The sequence below is a fragment of the Pan paniscus genome, chromosome 2 (assembly GCF_029289425.2).
Source record: "Pan paniscus chromosome 2, NHGRI_mPanPan1-v2.0_pri, whole genome shotgun sequence".
Lineage (NCBI taxonomy): Eukaryota > Metazoa > Chordata > Mammalia > Primates > Hominidae > Pan > Pan paniscus.
The window spans coordinates 124,827,754-124,847,487 of NC_085926.1; the positions used below are offsets into that span (position 1 = coordinate 124,827,754).

General features: G+C 47.6%; 1 protein-coding gene across 8 annotated transcripts in view; it reads left to right on the forward strand.

Annotated features, from left to right (window-relative positions):
* Window positions 1-19,734, forward strand: part of CHCHD6 (coiled-coil-helix-coiled-coil-helix domain containing 6) — a 260,690-nt gene that overhangs the window by 204,504 nt on the left and 36,452 nt on the right. For 6 of the 8 annotated variants that reach the window (XM_034957291.2, XM_034957292.3, XM_063602912.1 and 3 more), the window contains exon 6: window positions 10,298-10,368. In XM_034957291.2, the coding sequence (XP_034813182.2) occupies window positions 10,298-10,368 (71 nt within the window). Of the gene's footprint in view, window positions 1-10,297; window positions 11,510-11,923; window positions 12,966-19,734 lie in introns of those variants that run through there. The other 2 variants (XR_010111644.1, XR_010111645.1) reach the window with 2 other exon arrangements.

Consider the following 19,734-nt stretch of genomic DNA (forward strand, 5'->3'; position numbering starts at 1 on the left):
TTCCCACCCAAACACTTGTCTTGGCCACTTGCAGTGAGAAATATTTCTGGGATGATGCTCAGCACTCCCCCAAAGACTGATGTTTAGTATTCAGTGTGAATCACATTGTTAAAAAGCCTGTGCGGCTATTGCTAATTAACACAGCTATACGCTTATCTGTTGCTTTACTCTTTGCAAAGTCTGTGTGTGTGCGTATGTATACATATATACACACAACTACATACAGCGGCAGCATACACACACCCCAGTAGTGACTGAAATGATAGACTCAGCCACAGACCCAGAAGAGGCATGGTCTAGAACACTCAGCTGTAAGCCTTGGACTCCCCATCATGGCACTAACATAGAGAGAATGACATAGAGCGATCTTTTCTCTGCCTTCTCACAAATGCCAATACTTCTGGGAGGGTCTCACCTAAAGCCACTCTCACTACCACTCTAATTAGCAGTTCACACTGTAGCAAGGTTTAGATGGCAGCCAGCCAGCTTCGTTAAGAAATAGGACATGGAATAGATGTCCTAGAATGAGGTGTCTAGAAGGGGAAGGGTGGGGTGCCCTGGTGGATGAGGGAAGGAACTTGAGCTAGGATGTGAGGTGATGAGGCATGGCTTTTAGGACTGCACCTGCTGCTTCCAGGAGGCTAGGCCAGGGGCGGGAGCAGTGGACTTGACTACCTTAGGCTAGAGGTGATGAGGGCAGAGCAGTCTGGAATGTGTCGCATCCAGAACGAGCCAAGAAACAGTGCCTTCATTCATACTTCAAGCAGGCATCTGTCAGACCCATGGTTGGCCAAGCATTAAGCCATCAAGGTAAAGAACTGACTCTGAGCCCAAGCAGGTCCCAGTCTAAGCCAGGGAGACAGGCATGTCAACAGATGATTGCAGTGGGAAATACCACTGAAAAGTGTGTCTTGGTACAGCACACTGGGAAGGGAATGATTAGTTTTGCCTGGGAGAGGAATGACATTATTCAGCAGAGATGACCTTGTTGTTGGGTCTCAAAGCATGAACAGGAGTTTCTTGGGTAGACAGGGAAGAATTAGCAGAGGAAAGAACATCTAGAACATCATGGAGGCTTGGAAACAGCAAGGCGTTGCAGGAGAAGTGCAGCGCCTACAGGGACAGTGCCAAGATTGTTTACTAGAGAGGGCCCGATCTCACAGGGGGCGTCTTGGATGTCATGCTGCAGGAAAGGGGAACCATGCAAGTTCTCAGCTGAGAGCTGTAGAGAAGGGTTGTCCCTATAGCCACAGTCAGGGGATGGAGCAGCGGGGTGGCCAGGATGGGGGGTGTGTGAGGTGCGTCCTTGTGTTTGTCCACTCATAAGATAATAAAGACTGAATGAAAGCAGTGACAGTGAACAGAAAGGGAAGGAGTCAGGTGACAAGCAAGGAGACAGGGTTCTCTGAATTTGGTTGCAGCCTAAGATAGGGACCCATGGGATAGGAAGCAGTGGTGAATGACAGGTAGCCCTCCAGAAGCTGGATAGCTAGTGGTGTTCACTACTTCAAGAACTGCAGGAATCAGGGGCATCACGCGAGAACCAAGAGACGAGGGCATGTAACAGGAGAGTTCTGGAAGGAGAATGACTGGCAGAGGGAAAGAGGAAATATGAGTGGGATCAGATCATTGATGGAGCACAGTTCTGACCAGGGCCAAGCCTTCCTGAGTAGATGCTGCACAGACACCATCAGATCTGAGTCTTAGACTCCAGCCCATCCTCAGCACCTCACTCCCACTCCAGCTGCTGTCTTGACTTCCCCACCCATTGTCTCCTCTATGTTTCAAACTTAGCAGGTCCAAGCCTGTGGTGTTGTCTCATTCTGAACTGCCACTAGTGGAGATGGTGTTCCATGCTCCCTCAGGGAATGACCCACCCATCTCTCTGGGCCACTGCAGCAGCCTCCAGGCCTCCAGGCTGATGGCCACTTCCACTCTTTCTTCCCAGTCGACACCATTACACGGCAGCCAGCAGTCCTTCCAGAATGGATATCAGATGGGGTCCTTTCCCTGATTAAGCCCAGTGGCTCCCTACCAACTCTGGAACGGGCTCTGCGGCTTGAGGCCCAACCCTGCTGGCCCTCCCTGCATCTGTGCCTCGTGCGCCCCAACACCTTCCGACAGTGCTCATCTTGCTGCTTTACGCCGGGTGTAGTCTCATCCCAGACCTCTCCCAGTCTTGACTGACTTTTCTCGTTCACATGATTCGGACTTCTGCCCAGTGTCAGCTGGGGGTCGGGGAGGGATGAGCCTTCCCTAGCCAATCATTTACAACAATACCCCTACCTTGTTGTTCCTTTTCACTTTATTTAGCCTGCTGTGGTTTTGTATTTTTTCCCCCTCCATATCCAGAGCGTTAGCTCTGTGAAGGCAAGGACTTCACCTCTCTTGGTTCCTGCTGTGCTCAAGTCTGTTTGCGTTCATTATTCATTGGATCCTCAGCACCCCTGAAAGCTAGGTAGGAGTTTTTCTCCCTGGACCAATGAAGAAGCACGTTCAGGGAAGGGGGAGTCATCATCCATGTCACAGCAGACGCTGGAACAAAGAACCCAGATGACTGGTGGGCATCTCTTTTGAGGGTATAGGGACCATGGGTGTGGGCAGAGGCATGCCTGGCCCTAGTGGAAAGTGCTGGGGGTACGTATGCCCAGCAGCAGCTGCTGTTGTCTCTCAGGTGGAAACACGGTCATCTGACGGTGGGAATTCAGGGGTAACAGGTAAAGGTTGAGATAGCTAAGAAGGGGAATGGGCAAAGACGCCAACCTAGGGTCTCAGGAATTACAAGTTGCATGGAAGGTTCAGTTGAGCTGACTTTGCATTGACTGTAGTCAGGGCAGATCTCTGAATCTCTTTAGGGTCTGTGCACACTTGTTTGGGGTAAGTGAAGAACAAGACAGGAAAGAGGGGTCTCCCTCTCCAGATGACAGCACAGTAGGGCATAGGCCAACTAGCCTCATAAGTTTGCTAAGAACCAGATGTGCAGCCACTTAACGAAATTAAAATTCTCATTCATTCATTCATTGGTTGTGTAGCTGACTGCATGTCCTGAGCTTTAATTTTTTATATTGATTATTTGGACCTTTTAAAAAAGACTTGTGTTCATTTTTCACTTATTTGTGGTTTTTACCATTTTCACATCAGAAACTCTTTCTCCGAATCCTGAATATGTTAATTTTCTTCACTTTGCTTAAAATGTAGCATTCCTGTGAATTTTGAGAAGCTTTGGATAATTAGGCTGTTGAGTTCCAAATCTCCCCAGATGACCAGTGTTTGGCCATGTTGATAGCATCTTGGCATAGGGCTCTCCTGTCTTCAATCTGTTCCTCTCAGATTTCTGGGATTTACTTGCATCATCAACCCTTGGCCCTTTTCCAACCTGCACTAATTTTGCTGGGAATCTCTCCCCTGCCCTGGGCAGCAGGATCCTGGGCTGCACATTGTTCTACGTGGAACCATGTGCTGGCATCTGCGTGGCCTTTGGTTTGTTATTTTTCTTCCCAAGGGACAGCTGGGTAGAATAGAAGGCTTGCCACTGTGTGGAAAGCCACCAGGCCTGTCCTCGGATCCTGTTGTTTTGCTTGAAGTTGTGACACCCAGAGTAGGACCCGTTGCCTTGCTGAACCTCAGTTTCTTCATCTGTCAAAGGGGCGGTAATTCTTACCTTGAAATACTGCTTTCAGCTTGCCGGGAATTGACCTGTTGGAAAATCTCTGCTTCAGTGCCTGGCCTGAGGAGGGCTGTTGAACCTTGTGAGTGGACATATCACTGTTTGATTGGAGTTTTGAATACATTGCTGGTGGGAGCAGAGCACAGTCAGTGACTGTTGGCTCCTGCATTCTCTCAAAGCATTTGGAGAAATGTTCTCACTGCGTGGGAAAGGTTCCAGGTTCCTGATTCTCACTCCCTTCCACCTATCTTGGCCCCACCCTCAGACTCCTCTGTGCTTTGGTCGGATTCTGTGCTACCCCCAGCTGGCTTCCACATGAGCCTCTCAGCTCTCCTTGAGCAGGGCCTGGCACAGAGTGGGAATAGTGGGAATCAGCAAACTTTCTTGGTTGACTCTATAAATAACTAGGTCCTGATCATCTTTTCAGATATTCTTAAGTGGGATCATCTTGTCGGATTTTCTGTAGTGGTTCTGACCCCTATTTCCATTTACTCAACTTTACATTGAGGGCCTGCTCTCTGCCAGGCACTGTTACAGGCTCTGGGGATAGGTTAGTGAACAAAACAAGCTAAAGTCCCTATCTGTGTGGAGTTTACATCCCCAAGGAGACCTGACACTTCCGATACTCTCGGATCTCTCTTCCAAATATATAGTATACTTGGTTGGTTTTTATGCATATGAGTAGGAGATTTTTAGTTATTAAAACAGGTATTGAATATTTACTCTGTGCCAGGCACTGTTCTAAGCATTTTATATGCATTGTCATTCGATTCCCACAAAACTGCAGAAAGGAGGTTCTGTCATTGTTGTCATTTTACAGATAAGAAGCTGAAGAAACAGACCCAGAGGTCTTGACGCTTGCCTGTGGTTACACACCCGGAAGAGGTGGGTCCTGACCCTGCACAGGTGGTCTGACCACGGCATGCACACGTTGCCACTGCCCTGTGCTGCCGCTCTGTTCTTGGAATGCTCCTGAGGCCTTGGTTCTTTCTTTGCTATTAGACATAAATCCTCAAGTGCCGTGACCCTCTTAGGCTCCTTCTCTCCCGTGGCGCCCAGCACAGCCTGTGCACATTCACAGCCGTAGGCCGTCAATGACTGCTGTTAACTTGGGAGGTGGGTAGGGGGTGTCTTTCAGGGCTCCAGTCCAAAATTGCTCTCCCCAATGTCCACAGATTAGACTCTGTTTTCTTCACATCTGTGATTGCACATGCCTTAATGCACTGGTCCCACGCTGCTGTATAGTTATGGGGGTTCCCCTCAGACCTCTGGGCCCCATGTCCTCCTCCCACCCCGCACCTGTATTCTGGCTTTGGGGCAGGGGCTGCCGGGTGATCTCTTCTGCTCAGACACATTTTGTCATCTTCCCTTCCCCGGCCTCCTCACCATGCTTCCCTCACCCTCACCCTTGCTTTTGATCTCACAGATCCAGGCCCTTGGAGAAATCAGACAGTATGAAATATGAAAACTGCTCGGGAAGTAATTCAAGAAACACTGTGACTTTGGAAACCCATGGAGATAACACTCACACCTTCTTACTCACGTTATTTAATTTTTAATGGCAGATTTAATTAATGGAGGTCAGGCCTCCTGCTTTCAGATGTGCATGTGGGGCAGCTGGAGGAGGAGGAGGGGCAGCTGTCTACAGGGCAGAGGAAAAGACTGCAAATTTGGGAAACTAAAGAGTCCGATGGGAAAGAAAATCACCCAGAAATAATAGTCCCTGGTCATTGGGTGCTAATTAATGTGTGATAATTCGGTAGAGCGCACTTCAGAGAAGTTTCCCAGTGTCTCTGAGTGGGCAGCAGGGCTCCTTTACAGGCACAGTCACGCTGCTTTCCCAGGCTCTGTGCTGCAGGGTTCCAGGAGCTCTCGAGAACTGACGGCCTAGCCGGGGAGAGCTGGATGCCATCATCCACACAGCTGCCAGAATGTTCTTTTAAAAACACAAATCAGCTGGGCACAGTAAGTCACGCCTATAATCCCAACACTTTGGGAGGCCAAGGCAGGCAGATCACTTGAGCCCAGGAGTTTGAAACCAGCCTGGCCAACATGGCGAAACCCCCTCTCTGTAAAAAATACAAAAATTAGCTGGGCAGGGTGGCACACGCCTGTAGTCCCAGCTACTGGGGTGGCTCTGAGGTGGAGAGATAGCTTGAGCCCAGAGGTCGAGGTTACAGTGGGCTATGATCACACCACTGCATTCCAGCCAGGAGCAAGGCCCTGCCTCAGGAAAAAAAAAACAAAAAAAACAAATCTTCCCTGCCCCTCCTTCACTGAAAAAGGAAAGCCGTCTTCACCCTTATTGCCCATGAGGTGCAGTCCAAGCTTTTGAGCCTGCAGCTGGCATCCTCCACGTCCCCTCCTGGCCGTTGCCCTGTGCCTCTGCAGCAACAGTGGCATCTCCTGCCCCATGCACAGCCCTGTGGCAGCCCCAGGCTCCTCGCACTGCTGCCCGTGTTCAGGAGACCTCCCTCTCATTTGGCTCATTTCTGCTCATCCTTTAAAATTCATTAAAATGGATACACCCTTTGACCCAAGAATTTGACTTATACAGTGTTCCCTACAGATACACACAAAGTTCTAGATGCCAAGATGTTCCTCTTAGCTTTGTTTATAATAGTAGAAGACTAGAAACAACCTCTGTACAAGGATGGGGAGCTGCTTGAGTGATACTCAAGGGATGACACTACAGGGTATTCATTCCTACTACTAAGTGCTGGTCAGCTGGAGTGGGTGAGGTCTCTGAGGATCAATGGAAAGATGAGGTGTGGCAGATCGTGTCTGCTGCAGTCAAGTGAGTGTCAGGAACAAGTGGGGCACATGTGTGTGCTCACTCACACATGTGCCCATGCATGCACAGCACCTCGCCCTGACAAGGACGGGGTGCACAGAGGAGTAGGGATAGGGCTGAGTCCAGGCTGGCCAAGAGGCTCAGTATTCACCACACACCCTCCATGCTTTCCATTTTTGTTTTTTAAAACCATATGTAAGTATTTTTCAAAAACATTGTTTAGTGTAAATAAAAAAAACTCAGCCTCAGTTCAGGTATTGGCTCCCAGGAAGTCAGTCTGACCCATGGTTTCTGCCAGGCTGTCCTTTCAGGTGCCCCACAGCACCTGGGAGGACTGGCTGAGTACCCCATTGTAATTATGATGCCACCATCTCAGAGCTCCACGAGGCCAGGGAGCAAGCCACACTTGTCTCAGAACCTTCTGGCACTTGGCGGGTTCTCAGTATGCACGTTGGTAGTGTCTAGTCCTTCTAGAAGCCCTGACCTGGTGATTGGTTGAGGAGTCCACAGAGTGCCCTGCCCTTCCCAGAAGAGGGAGTCTGGGTCCACTCCAGCAGCCTTGGAAAGGCCTGGTGGATGAGCAGCTTTGTGAACACAGGAAGCCAGCTTGGTATTCCCAAGTTGTGGACCGGAGACCTTCAAGTGCCAAGGGAGCTGCGGTTGTGAGGACATCCGTCCCTGTAGGTCTGCTTAGGCAGATTAGATGAGTGGGGTAGGCGGGTCAGGACAGGACAGGACGGGGAATTTCTCTGAGTCATTCTGAGAAACAATAGAGGAAGCTGCAGCAGGGTAATCACCGCCACTTCTTGGCCTGTGGGTACTTCCTGTGACAAATCGAGTTGACCACATGTTCAAACTGAGCTTGCAATCAAACCCAAGCACTATCCAAATTCACTGGGGCCAGGCTGTTTCTGGCAGTATGGCATCTTGAGCACAGGCTCTGAGTGTCTACTGAAGCCCACAGCAGGCCGGGCCCATCTGGGCCAAGGATTCGCTCTCTGAGAAGGTTGGCAACAGGTGCCTGGGCCTGCAGGATGGTGACCTGACACTCAGGAGCCCTGTGGGCACAACCACAGGAAGAGGGGTTTGGCTCAAAGAGAAGGTCTGAGCCATGAGGTTGTTTTGTGGGAAAGGAAGTAGGCCAGGATGAATTGTGGGGGGCGGGGCTTAGGATGAGGTGCATTTTAGCTCTGGAAAATTCAGTGGCTGTGGTGGGCTGAGGTGGGTGCTGTGTGCCAAGATGTCTCTCCGCCAACTGCAGGCTGGGTGATACCCTGTGTTGCTGTTGAGAGAAGTGACTTACCCAAAGAACACCGCCAGCATATGCCAAAGCGCAAATCAAAATGTGGGTCTGTGGTCCGTGCCATCTCCTGATGAGGTCTCATGAAGGGGAACTTCAGACAGCTAAGCAGTTCCCACCCAGGCTGTGGCGGAAGGGCGTCTGCATGGAGTGGGAGGGAGGCCCAAAGTTGTTATGTCTCTGTCCCTACCGCCTCGCCCAGGACAGGCAGTGCTGGTGAATACTGGACTGGTCGAGGCAAAGACATAATCTCTCGTTTGAATGTGAGGGCTCTAGAGAGAACACTGGAGCCCCCTTGCTGGGCATTTTGGCAGCAGCTGGCTGTGGTGGGAGGAGAACCTGTATTTATTTCGTGCCTGTCGTATGCCGGGAGGGTTGGCATTTCCCAGCTGTCATTCCCAGTAGCTGTAGAGGGAGACATCCATTATCTCCTTGGCTCAGAGGTGAGGAGCAGCAAGGTGACTTGCCTAAGCTCACCAGGCAGTGGAGGGTGAAAGGCCCAGAGGTGGCCCCCAGGCCTCCCTGACTCCCCCGGCCCAGCCCAGGGCAGAATGCCAGCACCTGGTGGTTCTTCCTCATCACATGAGCCAGGTGCTCTTCCCCAGGGGCTCACCTTCCACATTTACCTCCCAGTCAGCACTTCTCTGAGGCCACGATGCAGCAGGGGAGTCCTTGGGGTAAGACTAGAGGGGGGCCTGGTTTCCATCTGGACCTGCCTTCCATGCCCTATGGCCTTAGAGGTGGGGGGTCCATCCCTGCCTCAGTTACCTTCCCTGCAGAAGGCCAAGGGGGGGTCCATGGTGCACAGGAAGTGCTTTCCCTGGGTGGCTCTGCCCCTGTGCACCTCTCACTTCGTGTCTGCCCAGCTTCAGCCAGGCTAGCTGTGTGCCTGGTGGGCGGAGAGAGCCAAGTTGAAGTCCTACAAATGTGCAAGGCAACACAGCTCTAAAGTTCCTTCACTGCCACACAAGCGTGTTTCAGGGACTGACTGATCTGTGCCTGCAGTAGGTACCTGAGACCTGAAGCTCCCATTTGCTCATCTGTAGAACGGGGATAATCATGCTGCCCGTATGAGCCTTTTTTTTTTTTTTTTTTTTTTTTGGAGACGGAGTTTCACTCTTGTCACCCAGGCTGAAGTACAGTGGCACAATCTCGGCTTACTGTAACCTCCACCTCCTGGGTTCAAGCAATTCTCATGCCTCAGCCTCCCAAGTAGCTGGGATTACAGGCACCCGCCACCACACCCAGCTAATTTTTTTTTTTTTTGTATTTTTAGTAGAGATGGGGTTTTGCCATGTGGGCCAGGCTGATCTTGAACTCCTGACCTCAGGTGATCCACCCACCTCAGCCTCCCAAAGTGCCCATGTGAGGCTTTGAGTAGATGTGGTTGTGTCTGCAAAGGGACTGACCTCAAGCCAACTCCAGGTGACATCTGCTGCACCTTCCTCACCCGCACTGGGGAGGTCTGACCACGGGCCCTGCCCCACCTCAGGTTGTTTCATTTCTGAAGCTGCTTCCTCATGAGTCAGCCCAAGGCTGGCCTTCTCCCTGCTGCCTACATGTCCACACGTGGGCTTCACCACACTCCCACCTGGAGCACGGCAGGAGGCTGCTAGCAGATGCGTTAATGTTAGTCTCCCCTCAGAACATGCGAAGGTGCTGGAGCTTCACAAAGAAAGGTGGATGTGGACCTGGGCCTTTGTGGCCTGGAGCAGCTCGCCTCTGAGGCACAGCAAAGTTCCATAACCTACCCAGAGCCACACGGTGGTGGCATCAGGGCTTAGACCCAGCTGTGTTTTGCTCCCAGGCCTGGGCCTTCCCTCCACAAACCTGGGTCTGTAGGTGCACATGTACCGGGTGATCTCAGGACAAATTAAATGTGTGCCTGTGGATGCTCCCCTTAACAATCTGGACAGATGGTTGCTGTTCCGATGAGTAGGGTGGTCAGGGTAGGCAGCAGAGTGTGTCCCAGACTGGGAATCTAGACAACTGAGTTGTAGTCCTGACACTGCCCCGTTGCTCTGTGACTTTGGACAAGTCATTTCGCCTCTCCAGGAAGGAAAGTCCACCTATAAAATAGGGGTTGGACCAGATCAAGACTGAGAAATTTTTTTCTTTAAAGATAGTAAGTATTTTAAGCTTTGTAGGTCATGTAGTCTCTATCATAGCTCCTCAACTCTGCCATTGTAGCACAGAAGCAGCCACAGACAATATGTGAACTAATGAGCGTGGCTGTGTGCCAGTAAAACCCTTATTGACAAAAACAGGTGGCAGGCTGGATTTTGCCCGTGGATCGTGGTCTGCCAACCCCTGAGCTAGAGGATCTCATAACGCACTTGCAGCCATTGCTATTCTAGGATTCTGTAGCAGCAGCCATGCGTGGTGGAGCTGGAACCCAAGGTGTGGATTAATTACCAGTCGGCTTTGATGCCGGTCAAGAAACTAGCATCTGTCAATTTCTAATGTGGTTGCATCCCATGAGAGAGCAGAGGGAAATTTCAGTCTTTGGTAACCAATTCTGTTTTTCTCCTTGTAGAATGCTGAGATGTATAAACTGTCTTCAGAGCAATTCCATGAGGCAGCCTCAAAGATGGAGAGCACAATAAAGTAAGAATTTGTTTATTATTCTTTGTAAACTTGGCCCACATTTGTAAAAATTCCCACATGTGGCTTGAAACCTGCCACCACCTGCCTAATTTCAAGTTTCCCTAATAATACACACAACCATCTGTTCCTCAGCTCTCTCACCTGGATCTGAGGTAGCCATTGGTCATCTGTAATTGGCCAAATTAGCACTCAGTTCTTATCTAGCTCCTTGGCAAATTGGAGTGGTGCTAGGGTAGACTTGCAGAGTTATTTTCGGGGCCCAGTGTCTGCTGAGCAGGGGCTCCTTTCCTTGTGTGGCTAGCTGAGGAGCTGGCCGTCAGGCCCCAGAAGGAGTTGAGGCAGGGGTTCTGCTGGCTTCTCTCCCCTCTGACTGTGGAGGGGTTTTTAGGGGAAGGTGTCCCCTCTCAGTGCTTCCTGTGCCTGGTACGTGCAGTGCACCCTGTGCGCAGTCATGCTCGGGGTGGCCCACACTTCATGCCCAGAGGAACTGAGGCTCAGAGAGCTGCTGGCTTGCTCAGATCATACAGTCCTAAGTGCCAGCATTCTGTCCCCTGTCTGTGGTGCTCCTGTGCTGTCCATTGAGGACTCAGCTGGAACATCACAGGAGCAGGGAGGTGCTCACAGTGTGCCCAGTACCAGTGTGGCTCTGCTCAGTCAATAGTACAGTTCCCTGGAAGGTCAGAAAGTGATTCCTGCGGGAAGGAATTGGGTCTTATGGGTTCTCTGTGTGAAGTTGGTCTCTATGGACCTGAGAGACCTTCATAAATTAGCCAAGGGGCTACCACCAACTCCATCCACTTCCTGGGAAAGCTGCTCCCTCCCAAGAGTGAATTGGGACAATTCACCTGGCAGCCCTCAGGGCACAGAATTGTGAGCAGTGGGTCTGGCCTCATGAGAAAGAAGTGTCAGAGACAGGTTTGCATGATAGTTGTAAAAACAGCTGTGCAGAGAACTGTGAGGAGCTGGAAGGACAGTAGGGACAGACGAACAGTCAGCATAGACCCAAAGGCACAGAATAGGACAGGGAACAATGTAGGCTGGTTTTGGGGTCTCTTTTTGAGGCAGGGTCTCACTGTGTGGGCCCGGCTGGAGTGTAGTGGCAGAATCATGGCTCAATGCAGCCTTGACCTCCCGGGCTTAGGTGATCCTCCTACCTCAGCCTCCCGAGTAACTGAGACCACAGGCATGTGCCACGCCCAGCTAATTTTTGTATTTTTTGTAGAGATGGGGTTTCACCATGTTGCTCAGGCTTAGTGTAGGGGTTTTATTCTTGAACACTAAACACCTAAAGCTGATGGGGATACAACATATTGTGGCAGAGCCATTTAAGAATGGGTTTGGGAAAGAGAAAATAATTATCTTGAAATTTTGCTGGACGTGGTGGCTCACACCTGTAATCCCAGCACTTTGGGAGGCCGAGGTGGGCAGATCACCTGAGGTCAAGAGTTCCAGATCAGCCTGGCCAACATGGTGAAACCCCATCTCTACTAAAAATACGAAAATTAGCCGGATGTGGTGGCACATGCCTGTAATCCCAGCTGCTCGGGAGGCTGAGGTGGAAGAATCACTTGAACCTGGGAGGCGGAGGTTGCAGTGAGCTGAGATCGTGCCACTGCACTCCAGCCTGGGTAACAGAGTGAGAATCCATCTTAAAAAAAAAAAAAAAAAAGCCAATTATCCTGAAATTTCAAGTCCTACAGCAATACTAGGAGCCTGAGAGGAAGAGAATCTTCCAAAAGGCAGATAGAGACAAGGACAGGTGTTGAGGTAGAAGCCCAGCCCTGCTGATGCTAGGACCCCACAGGGCCTGAGTGAGTAAGCACCAAGGCTGCCTGCATCCAGGAGTTGAAGGGTGCTGCACTGCCCTGCAGGGTGTGAGCCACCCCACACACAGACACCCTGCCCCCACTGATGGTCAGCTCTGGACCTGTTTCTGAAGGGTTCCCCCCGGTATGTCCTGTTCATCTGGGGCTGAGAAATACTTGGAATCACAGAACATTGAGAAGGAGAGCTGTGGTGGCAGCCACATCAAAGAGGCTGCTGAGTGACAGCCACAGCATGGATGTGATCCCCGGAGGTGGGCCAGGCCACAGCTCCTGCCCATTCTCTTACCTGAGCAGCTTCTTCCAAGGCCAATGGCCCCTCCCTTTCTACCTGGAGCCAGGACCCACCTGCCAAGGAGAAGATGCACTGGGGGAGAAGCCAGACAGCTTTCTTTTGGTAACCATAATGCCTGTCACCTGCCAAGTGGCCCACCATCATGAGGGCAGGGACTCCTGCCCCACCAGCCCCTTTGTGAATTTGGCTTTATTGTCATAGCCTTTCTCATCCTCATATCCCCTGAAAGCAAGGTGGGATGGATGTGAATGTATTTTTAATCTGAGTGAAGCCTAAGGTTTTTTTTGTTTGTTTGTTTGTTTACAGCATCCCTTGATAATAATTAGCACTATTTACTAAGCAATAAGTACTCTGCAAGGCGTTTCAACTCCATTCTATATTTACTCTTGTTGGTTTCATATACAAGTGAAGAACTGAGGCTGGAGAGGTTGAATAACTCCTTTTGTCCATGGTCACAGCTGGTTCTGTGGCAGGGCTGGGGTTGCTCTTCCTTCGTTTGTCTTTGCATCATTGCTGTCCCTTGCAGGCCCTGCCTGGACGTAAGATGGCAGCAGGGTGGAGCTCTCAGAGCCTGCCCGGGTTTTGGACTCAGACCAGGGCTCAGACCTCAGCCCCGCCCCTTAGCAAGTCACTTCACTTCTACAGGCCTCCGTTTCCTCACCTACAAAACAAACAGGACACACTCTTTAATCTTTAAGTGATAATTAAGCAAGATTCCACATAGAAAATAGACCTAGGATGTCAACAACTGTTGTTGATATTAGTGTGACTGTTTGCTATGGACTAAATGTTTTGTCTCTCCAGAACACATATGTTGAAATCTCACTCCCAATGTGACGATATTAGGAGGTGGGGCCTTTGCAAGGTGATTAGATCATGGGAGTGGAGGCCTCATGGGTGGGATTCGTACCCTTACAAAAGGGACTCCAGAGAGCTCCCTTTCCTTTTCTACCATGTTGAGGACACAGAGAGAAGACACCATCTATGAATCAGAAAGTGGGCCCTCACCAGACATCAGATCTGCCAGTGCCTTGATCTTAGACTTCTCAGCCTCCAGAACTGTGAGGAATAAACGTCTATTGTTTATAAGCTGCCCAGTCTCTATAGTACTCTATTATAGCAGCCTGAATGGGCTAAGATACTGTTAATAACGGCAGTCATTTTAGTCACTTTTTTACAGCACCTAGCTTGGTATAGAGTAGAACAGATTTGATATATAAATTGAGCTTATAAAAACACTTTTCCTTTTCCCAAATACAGTAAACACGAAGCAGTGTACAGTTAGAAATTACTTAAACATCTAGAGAAATCTTTGAGATATTTCTTGGATTAACAGATATTGTAAATTACATCATAAATGTCATAGAAATAAATGCCAACTGCTGATAGCAGTAATATTGAGGAGTTTTCTTCTAAGACCATGGAGTAGCTTTTAACAACTTTGAGTAAACTGCTTAGATGGTAAACTAGATGTCCATGTATTCATTCATTCATTGAATACACATGTATAGAGTGCCTGCTGTTTGCCAGACACCATGCTAGGCCCTGGGGACACAGTGATGAACAAGACAGCTGCAGTCCCTGCCAGCAAGGAGCTTATAACATTTGGGGAATGACAAACAATGTTTTAAAATTAATTGCACAACAAGCAGTTACTCAATTAACTGATTATAGCAATGAGTGCCATGAAAGAAAGAGTCTGAATTAGAAAGACTATGTCACATGGTGGGAAAAAGCATTTTAAACAGCTGGATTAGTATGTGCAAAGGCCCTGAGACAAGAAGCAATTTAACTTATTGAAGGAATTGAAAAAAGGCCAGTATGGCTAGAGAGTAATGAATGAGAAGAGAGAAAAAGAGGAAGCTCCAAGAAGTGAGCATGAGCCAGACCATGCAGAACTTTGTAACATAGTAGGAATTTTAACTTGATCCTAAGGGCAGTGAAATTACCTTTTTCAAAGCTTTATTTATCTTCTAATGTATGCATTTAAGGCTATAATTTCTGTATAAACACAGCTTTAGCTACAAGTTTTGATATACTGTATTTTTAGTATAAATGAGTTAAAATTTTTCCAGTTTTCATTCTGATTTCTTCTTTACTCATAGGTTATTTCAAAGTATGTTGTTTAATTTCCAAATGTTTAGGGGTTTTCTAGTTACATTTTTTATAATTGGTTTCTGTTTAATTCTTCTGTGATTAGAGAACATACTCTAAATTCTTTGAAAATTATTGAAACTTGATTTATGGTCCAGTATATGATGTGCTTTGGTAAACTGTCCATTTGCATTTAAAGAGATTGTGTATTCTGTCAGTAGATGTAGTGTTCTGTATTGTCAATTAGGTTAAGTTGGTTAGTCATGTTCAAATTTTCTGTATTTTTAATGATTTACAGATTTATTGTTTTTTTCTGACACTTTCCTTCTGACTAATTTTTTTTCTACTATTTCTTTTCTTTCTTTTTTCTTTTTTTTTTTTTTTTTGAGACAAGGTCTCGCTGTCACCCAGGCTGCAGTACAGTAACATGATCACAGCTTACTGCAGCCTCAACCTCCTGGGCTCAAGAGATTCTCCCACCTCAGCCTTTTGAGTAGCTAGGACCACAGGTGTGCACCACCACATTCGGCTAACTTTTTAAATTTTTAGTAGAGAAAGGGTTTCACTATGTTGTCCAGGCTGGTCTTGAACTCCTGGCTTATGCAATCCTCCTGCCTCAGACTCTGAAATTGCTGGGATTATAGGCAGGAGCCACTGCATGTGGCTGGCCTTCATTTTTTTTTTTTTTTTTTTTTTTTTTTAGTGTATCTTTTCTGATAAAAGTTTTATTTTTAAGTGTATGTAAATACCTTTTTCACCTTCATTTTGAAAAATATAGCAGTCATTTCTTTCAGCTCTTTGAAGATATCTTTACATTCTCGATTTTTTTTTTCCTTGAGAAGCCACCTGTTGATATTGCTGTCATTCCTTTACTTCTTTTTTCTCTGTTTTTAAGATTTTCTGTCTTTGGTTTTATTAAGCCATACCTAGTTATTGATTTTCTTTATTTTATTCTTTTTGGATTCAGGTCTTGAAGTTTGACATGTTTTTCTCAGTTTTGGAAATCTCTTACCATTATCTCTTCAAATAACACTCTCCCCTATTTTATCTTTCCTCTTTTCTGAGGTTATATGTATTACTGTCTCATATGTCTCTTGTTCTTTTTTCTGGTTTTCCTCATTTAAAAAAAATTTCCATGCTATAGTTGGAGTTCTCCTTATTAGTCTTTTAGTTCATTGATCCTCTTTATTGTGTCAAGTGTGCCTTAAATCTATTGCATTCAGAATTTCAGTTACTAAATGTTTTTAATTCTAAAAGTTCTATTTGCTTTGCTTTTTTTTTTTTTTTAAGATTCCCAGTCTTTGGTGAAATTCTACCTTTTGCTCTCTATTTTCTTGAACATATTAGTTACAGTTATTTTAAAATCATCTGAGGGTCTACTTCTGTTGCCTTTTTTTTTCTTGGGTCCTATTTATTTATATGTCTGATAATTCTTGATTGAGTGCCAGAAATTGTCTGGAAAGATGACAGAGGTCCTCTGTGATATGACCTTCCCCAGAGATGCCTAGAGATGTGGCTTTCCAGGGTCCCTCTTTCTTGGTGAGCTCTAAACCACATTTTTGTTTTCTCGGCTCTGCGAGACTTCTGAAAATTCCACTCTTTCAGTGGCCTCTTTTAGTTAGCTTCTTAGCTTCTTGCCTGAGTAGCTCAAGAATTTGACAAATGTTTTAAAAGAAGAAAACCACTGAGTATTGTCTCACTGCTTTGTAGCTCCCTTCTCTCTGGAATCCTGGCTCCCTAAGTCCTAGCTGCCCAGGCAGCCTCCACAGGAGCGTTGCCTCCCTATCATCCTGTGAGACTGCCGAGAATCTCCACAGCTTTTCTTGCCTTTCAGCTGAAGCTATTTGCCTGACATTCAGCCTGTCTTCCTGATCCAAGAATTGGCAGAAACTTTGAGGGGGAAAGTGGGTCTAATAACAAATACCTCTCCACGGTTCCCTTCCCTTCATAATCTTGGACCTGAAGTCCTAGTTGCGTTGGTCCTTAGATGCCTTCCCACAGATTTTTTTGTATTCCAACTTAATTTTTTTTTCCCTCGGGGGAGAGCATAGGCCTTTCACAAGCTGCTCCATTGTAGCTGGAACCAGAGGTCCTAACTTAGTTTTTGAGGAATGACTAGAGTTTGCCAAGCAGTAAAGGGCCACCCCAGGTAAAGGAAACAGTAAAATCCTAAAGCCAGACCCTGTTCGTTTTAGCAACATGGGGCATTGAAGGCACGGGTGACTCTCCCAACTTGTCTTAGGACACCAACCTGTACTGAGGCCTGGATCAAGCCCAGCATATGTCAAGATCTCAGAAGACTCCTGCCTCAGGGCCAACAGGGAGCTCTCCACCAAAGAGGAGTGTTGATGGCAAGGCTGACAGTCACAGACTAGGGCCTCTTGTTTTGGAAGAATCCTGTTGTTAAGACAGAAGTGAATATTCAAAATGTGTATGTACACCCCCGCCCACCCACCTCACAGCAGCACAGAAGGCAGAATTGTTCAGATTTTCTGAAGAAGAGATTAAGACCCCAGGGAACCTCCTGCATTTATTGTGTCACATCTATTTTTTATGACAACCTTCAGTCTGCTTCCCGTGGGATTCATTCAGAATCTGTCTTGGCTTCTCCTTGTCAGGAAACTTGTACAGTCCTCCCTGGCCCCACAGAGAGCCAGCCCTCAAAGAGGTTAGAACAATTGAGTTGAAGGAAGAAGGTTATTAACTATTTCCTGAAACTGAGCCATTGTGCTCCAAGGACTTTGATCCAGAGAGGCCTGATTAATGTGGATGTGGCAGCCTTGGGACTTGCTAGAGCAGAGCTGCTGTAGTGCTTTCACCTGCACTTGGAAGACAGGACTTAGTAAACTCTGGGAGAGGCTTTAGGACCCACCTGAGAGAATGAATTGTTTCTAGGAACCTGAGCTTCCCCAGTTTGTATTTATTTAGTGAGCTAATGACAGATGACCTATTAAAACAGCGGTCATTTATTTAAACCCCAAAGAAAATGGCATTCTAAACATTCTTTAATCCAGATAACATTCGTCTTAGCCTGAATTCAAAAATGTTACTACATCTCACTTCCCTAGGTAGATAACCTTTGATGACCTTTTAAAGGAAACGTTTTCTATGCAGAAATTTACCGACATGTGTGGCTTAATCTGATGGACCTGGCTCTTTGAGAAGTTAACAAATCAAAACCAGTTTGATACATTCATTTAACTAATCAAAATTCAGTTAATTTCTTATTTGAAAAACTTTTACTAAACATCATCACGTGCCAGTGACTGTGCTTGGCACATGTACTGTACCCTGTTTCCCATCTTCACAGGAAGCTCAGCTGGCAGATGCCATTATTATTACCATTCTGCAGATGTGGAAATGAAGGCAAGTTCATTGACCTCTCAGACTCAGTTTCCCGGTCTGTAAAACAGGGACGGTGGTGGTGCCTACTTCTGTCAGCTTCTTATGAAAACCAGATAAATGTGATAATCCACATTTGCTTACAGACACACCCCAGGGAGAGGCAGGTGGGATTTGAACCCAGGTGTGGATGAGTCTTACCTTGCTCTTTTCTGCTGTACTGAGATACGTATCTCTCAGAATGTACAGGATGGGGGCATTCAGCTGCTTGCTGCTTACCTGACTGCCTGGCTGTCCCAGTGCTGGCTGTGCCCTTCCCTGAATTTCAGCCCACCACGTGTGTGTGTATGTGCGTGTGTGTGTACACATGCTTGTTTCCTAAGCTGTGGCATCTTATGCAGGCATTGACTCCCGTGTGTGTGTGTGTGTGTGTGTGTGTGTGTGTGTGTACACGTGCTTGTTTCCTAAGCTGTGGCATCTTATGCAGGCATTTACTCCCATGCCAGTGCTTACAGAGTTCTGTCACCTTTGTAACAAGGGAAACAAAGATGCATGGAGAGAGAGTTGACCAACAGAGGTTAGTGTTTGTGTAGCATATGGGAATGGAAAGTCAAAACAAAAGACGCTGGGTGGCAGTTTTCTCTCAAGACCACACCTTGGCTGGTTCTGTGGGTGGTGGGGTGAGCCGCCATTACTGGTGGCATTGTGGGTGTGATAAAGAGGCTGCTTCTGTCTTGTCCCCAGGGCAGATGTCACACAGGGACCCCAGTGGTCTGCTGAACCTGGATGGGGCCTTGAGATCCTTCTTGCCACTGCGCTGTAGCAGCTAATCTCAGCCATGTGGGGTTGGCATCCAAGGTGAAACCCATTTGACATCCCTGGGCCAGATGATTTCTGAAGATAGAGTTTTCAATTCTGAATCTCTGTTCTCAGTCCCTGATTTCAGAACACAGAATCTGTTAAGCTGTTTGTCTTTTTATGTCCTACTTTCTGTCTAGAATGACCTCCCTCTTTTTTTCTTACAAATTGCTCTGTTTAAAATTTAACTTAAGCATCTTTTCTGCTTACTGTTTGTCTTACCCAGAGGTCAACCTAATATCTTATATATCTCCGTATCCCCACCATCCAAGCCAGGACTTAGCCTTGAGAGATGCTCCCCAAGTCAGTGTCAGATGGGTGGATGAACTGACACCCATTGTGGGATTTAAAAATAAGTGGTTGACTGTTTAAGCACCTACTCATGCAACAGGGCTCTGTCTGGATCAAGGCCCTGAACGGTACAGGGCCTTACCTCATTTGAGGCAGGGCCTTGCACAAGGCAGGAGCCCCACACAGGGCAGGGACTTTGTGGTAACCGAGGGTACAGATCTTAGCAGTGCTACCTGATGTGTGGCCTGGGTCGGATGACATAAATGCTGAGACACACTTCCCTTACTTCTGAAGGTTGTTTTGAGGGCATCATGAGGTAATTTGTTAAGCCTCTAGGAAAGTGTCAGGCACGTAGTAAGCACTCGATGCATGGTAGGTGTTGTTACATAGAAACTCACATTTTAGTGAGAGATTGGAGTGTAATAGCCAAAAGAGAGCACATTCCTAGGTGCATAGAGTGTATCAGTGACTGAACCTGGAGCCAAGAAGGAAAGGGACACATAGGAGCCCGCAGCTCTCCTTTTGGGGATGTATCCCAGAGAGATGCTCACCTGTGTGCATCAGCAGCCATGGGCACAAAGGGCACTGCAGCCCTGATTCTGAGTGTGGAAATCGGAAGCAGCCTCATACCTAGTGACAGGCAATGCATAACACAATTCCCCC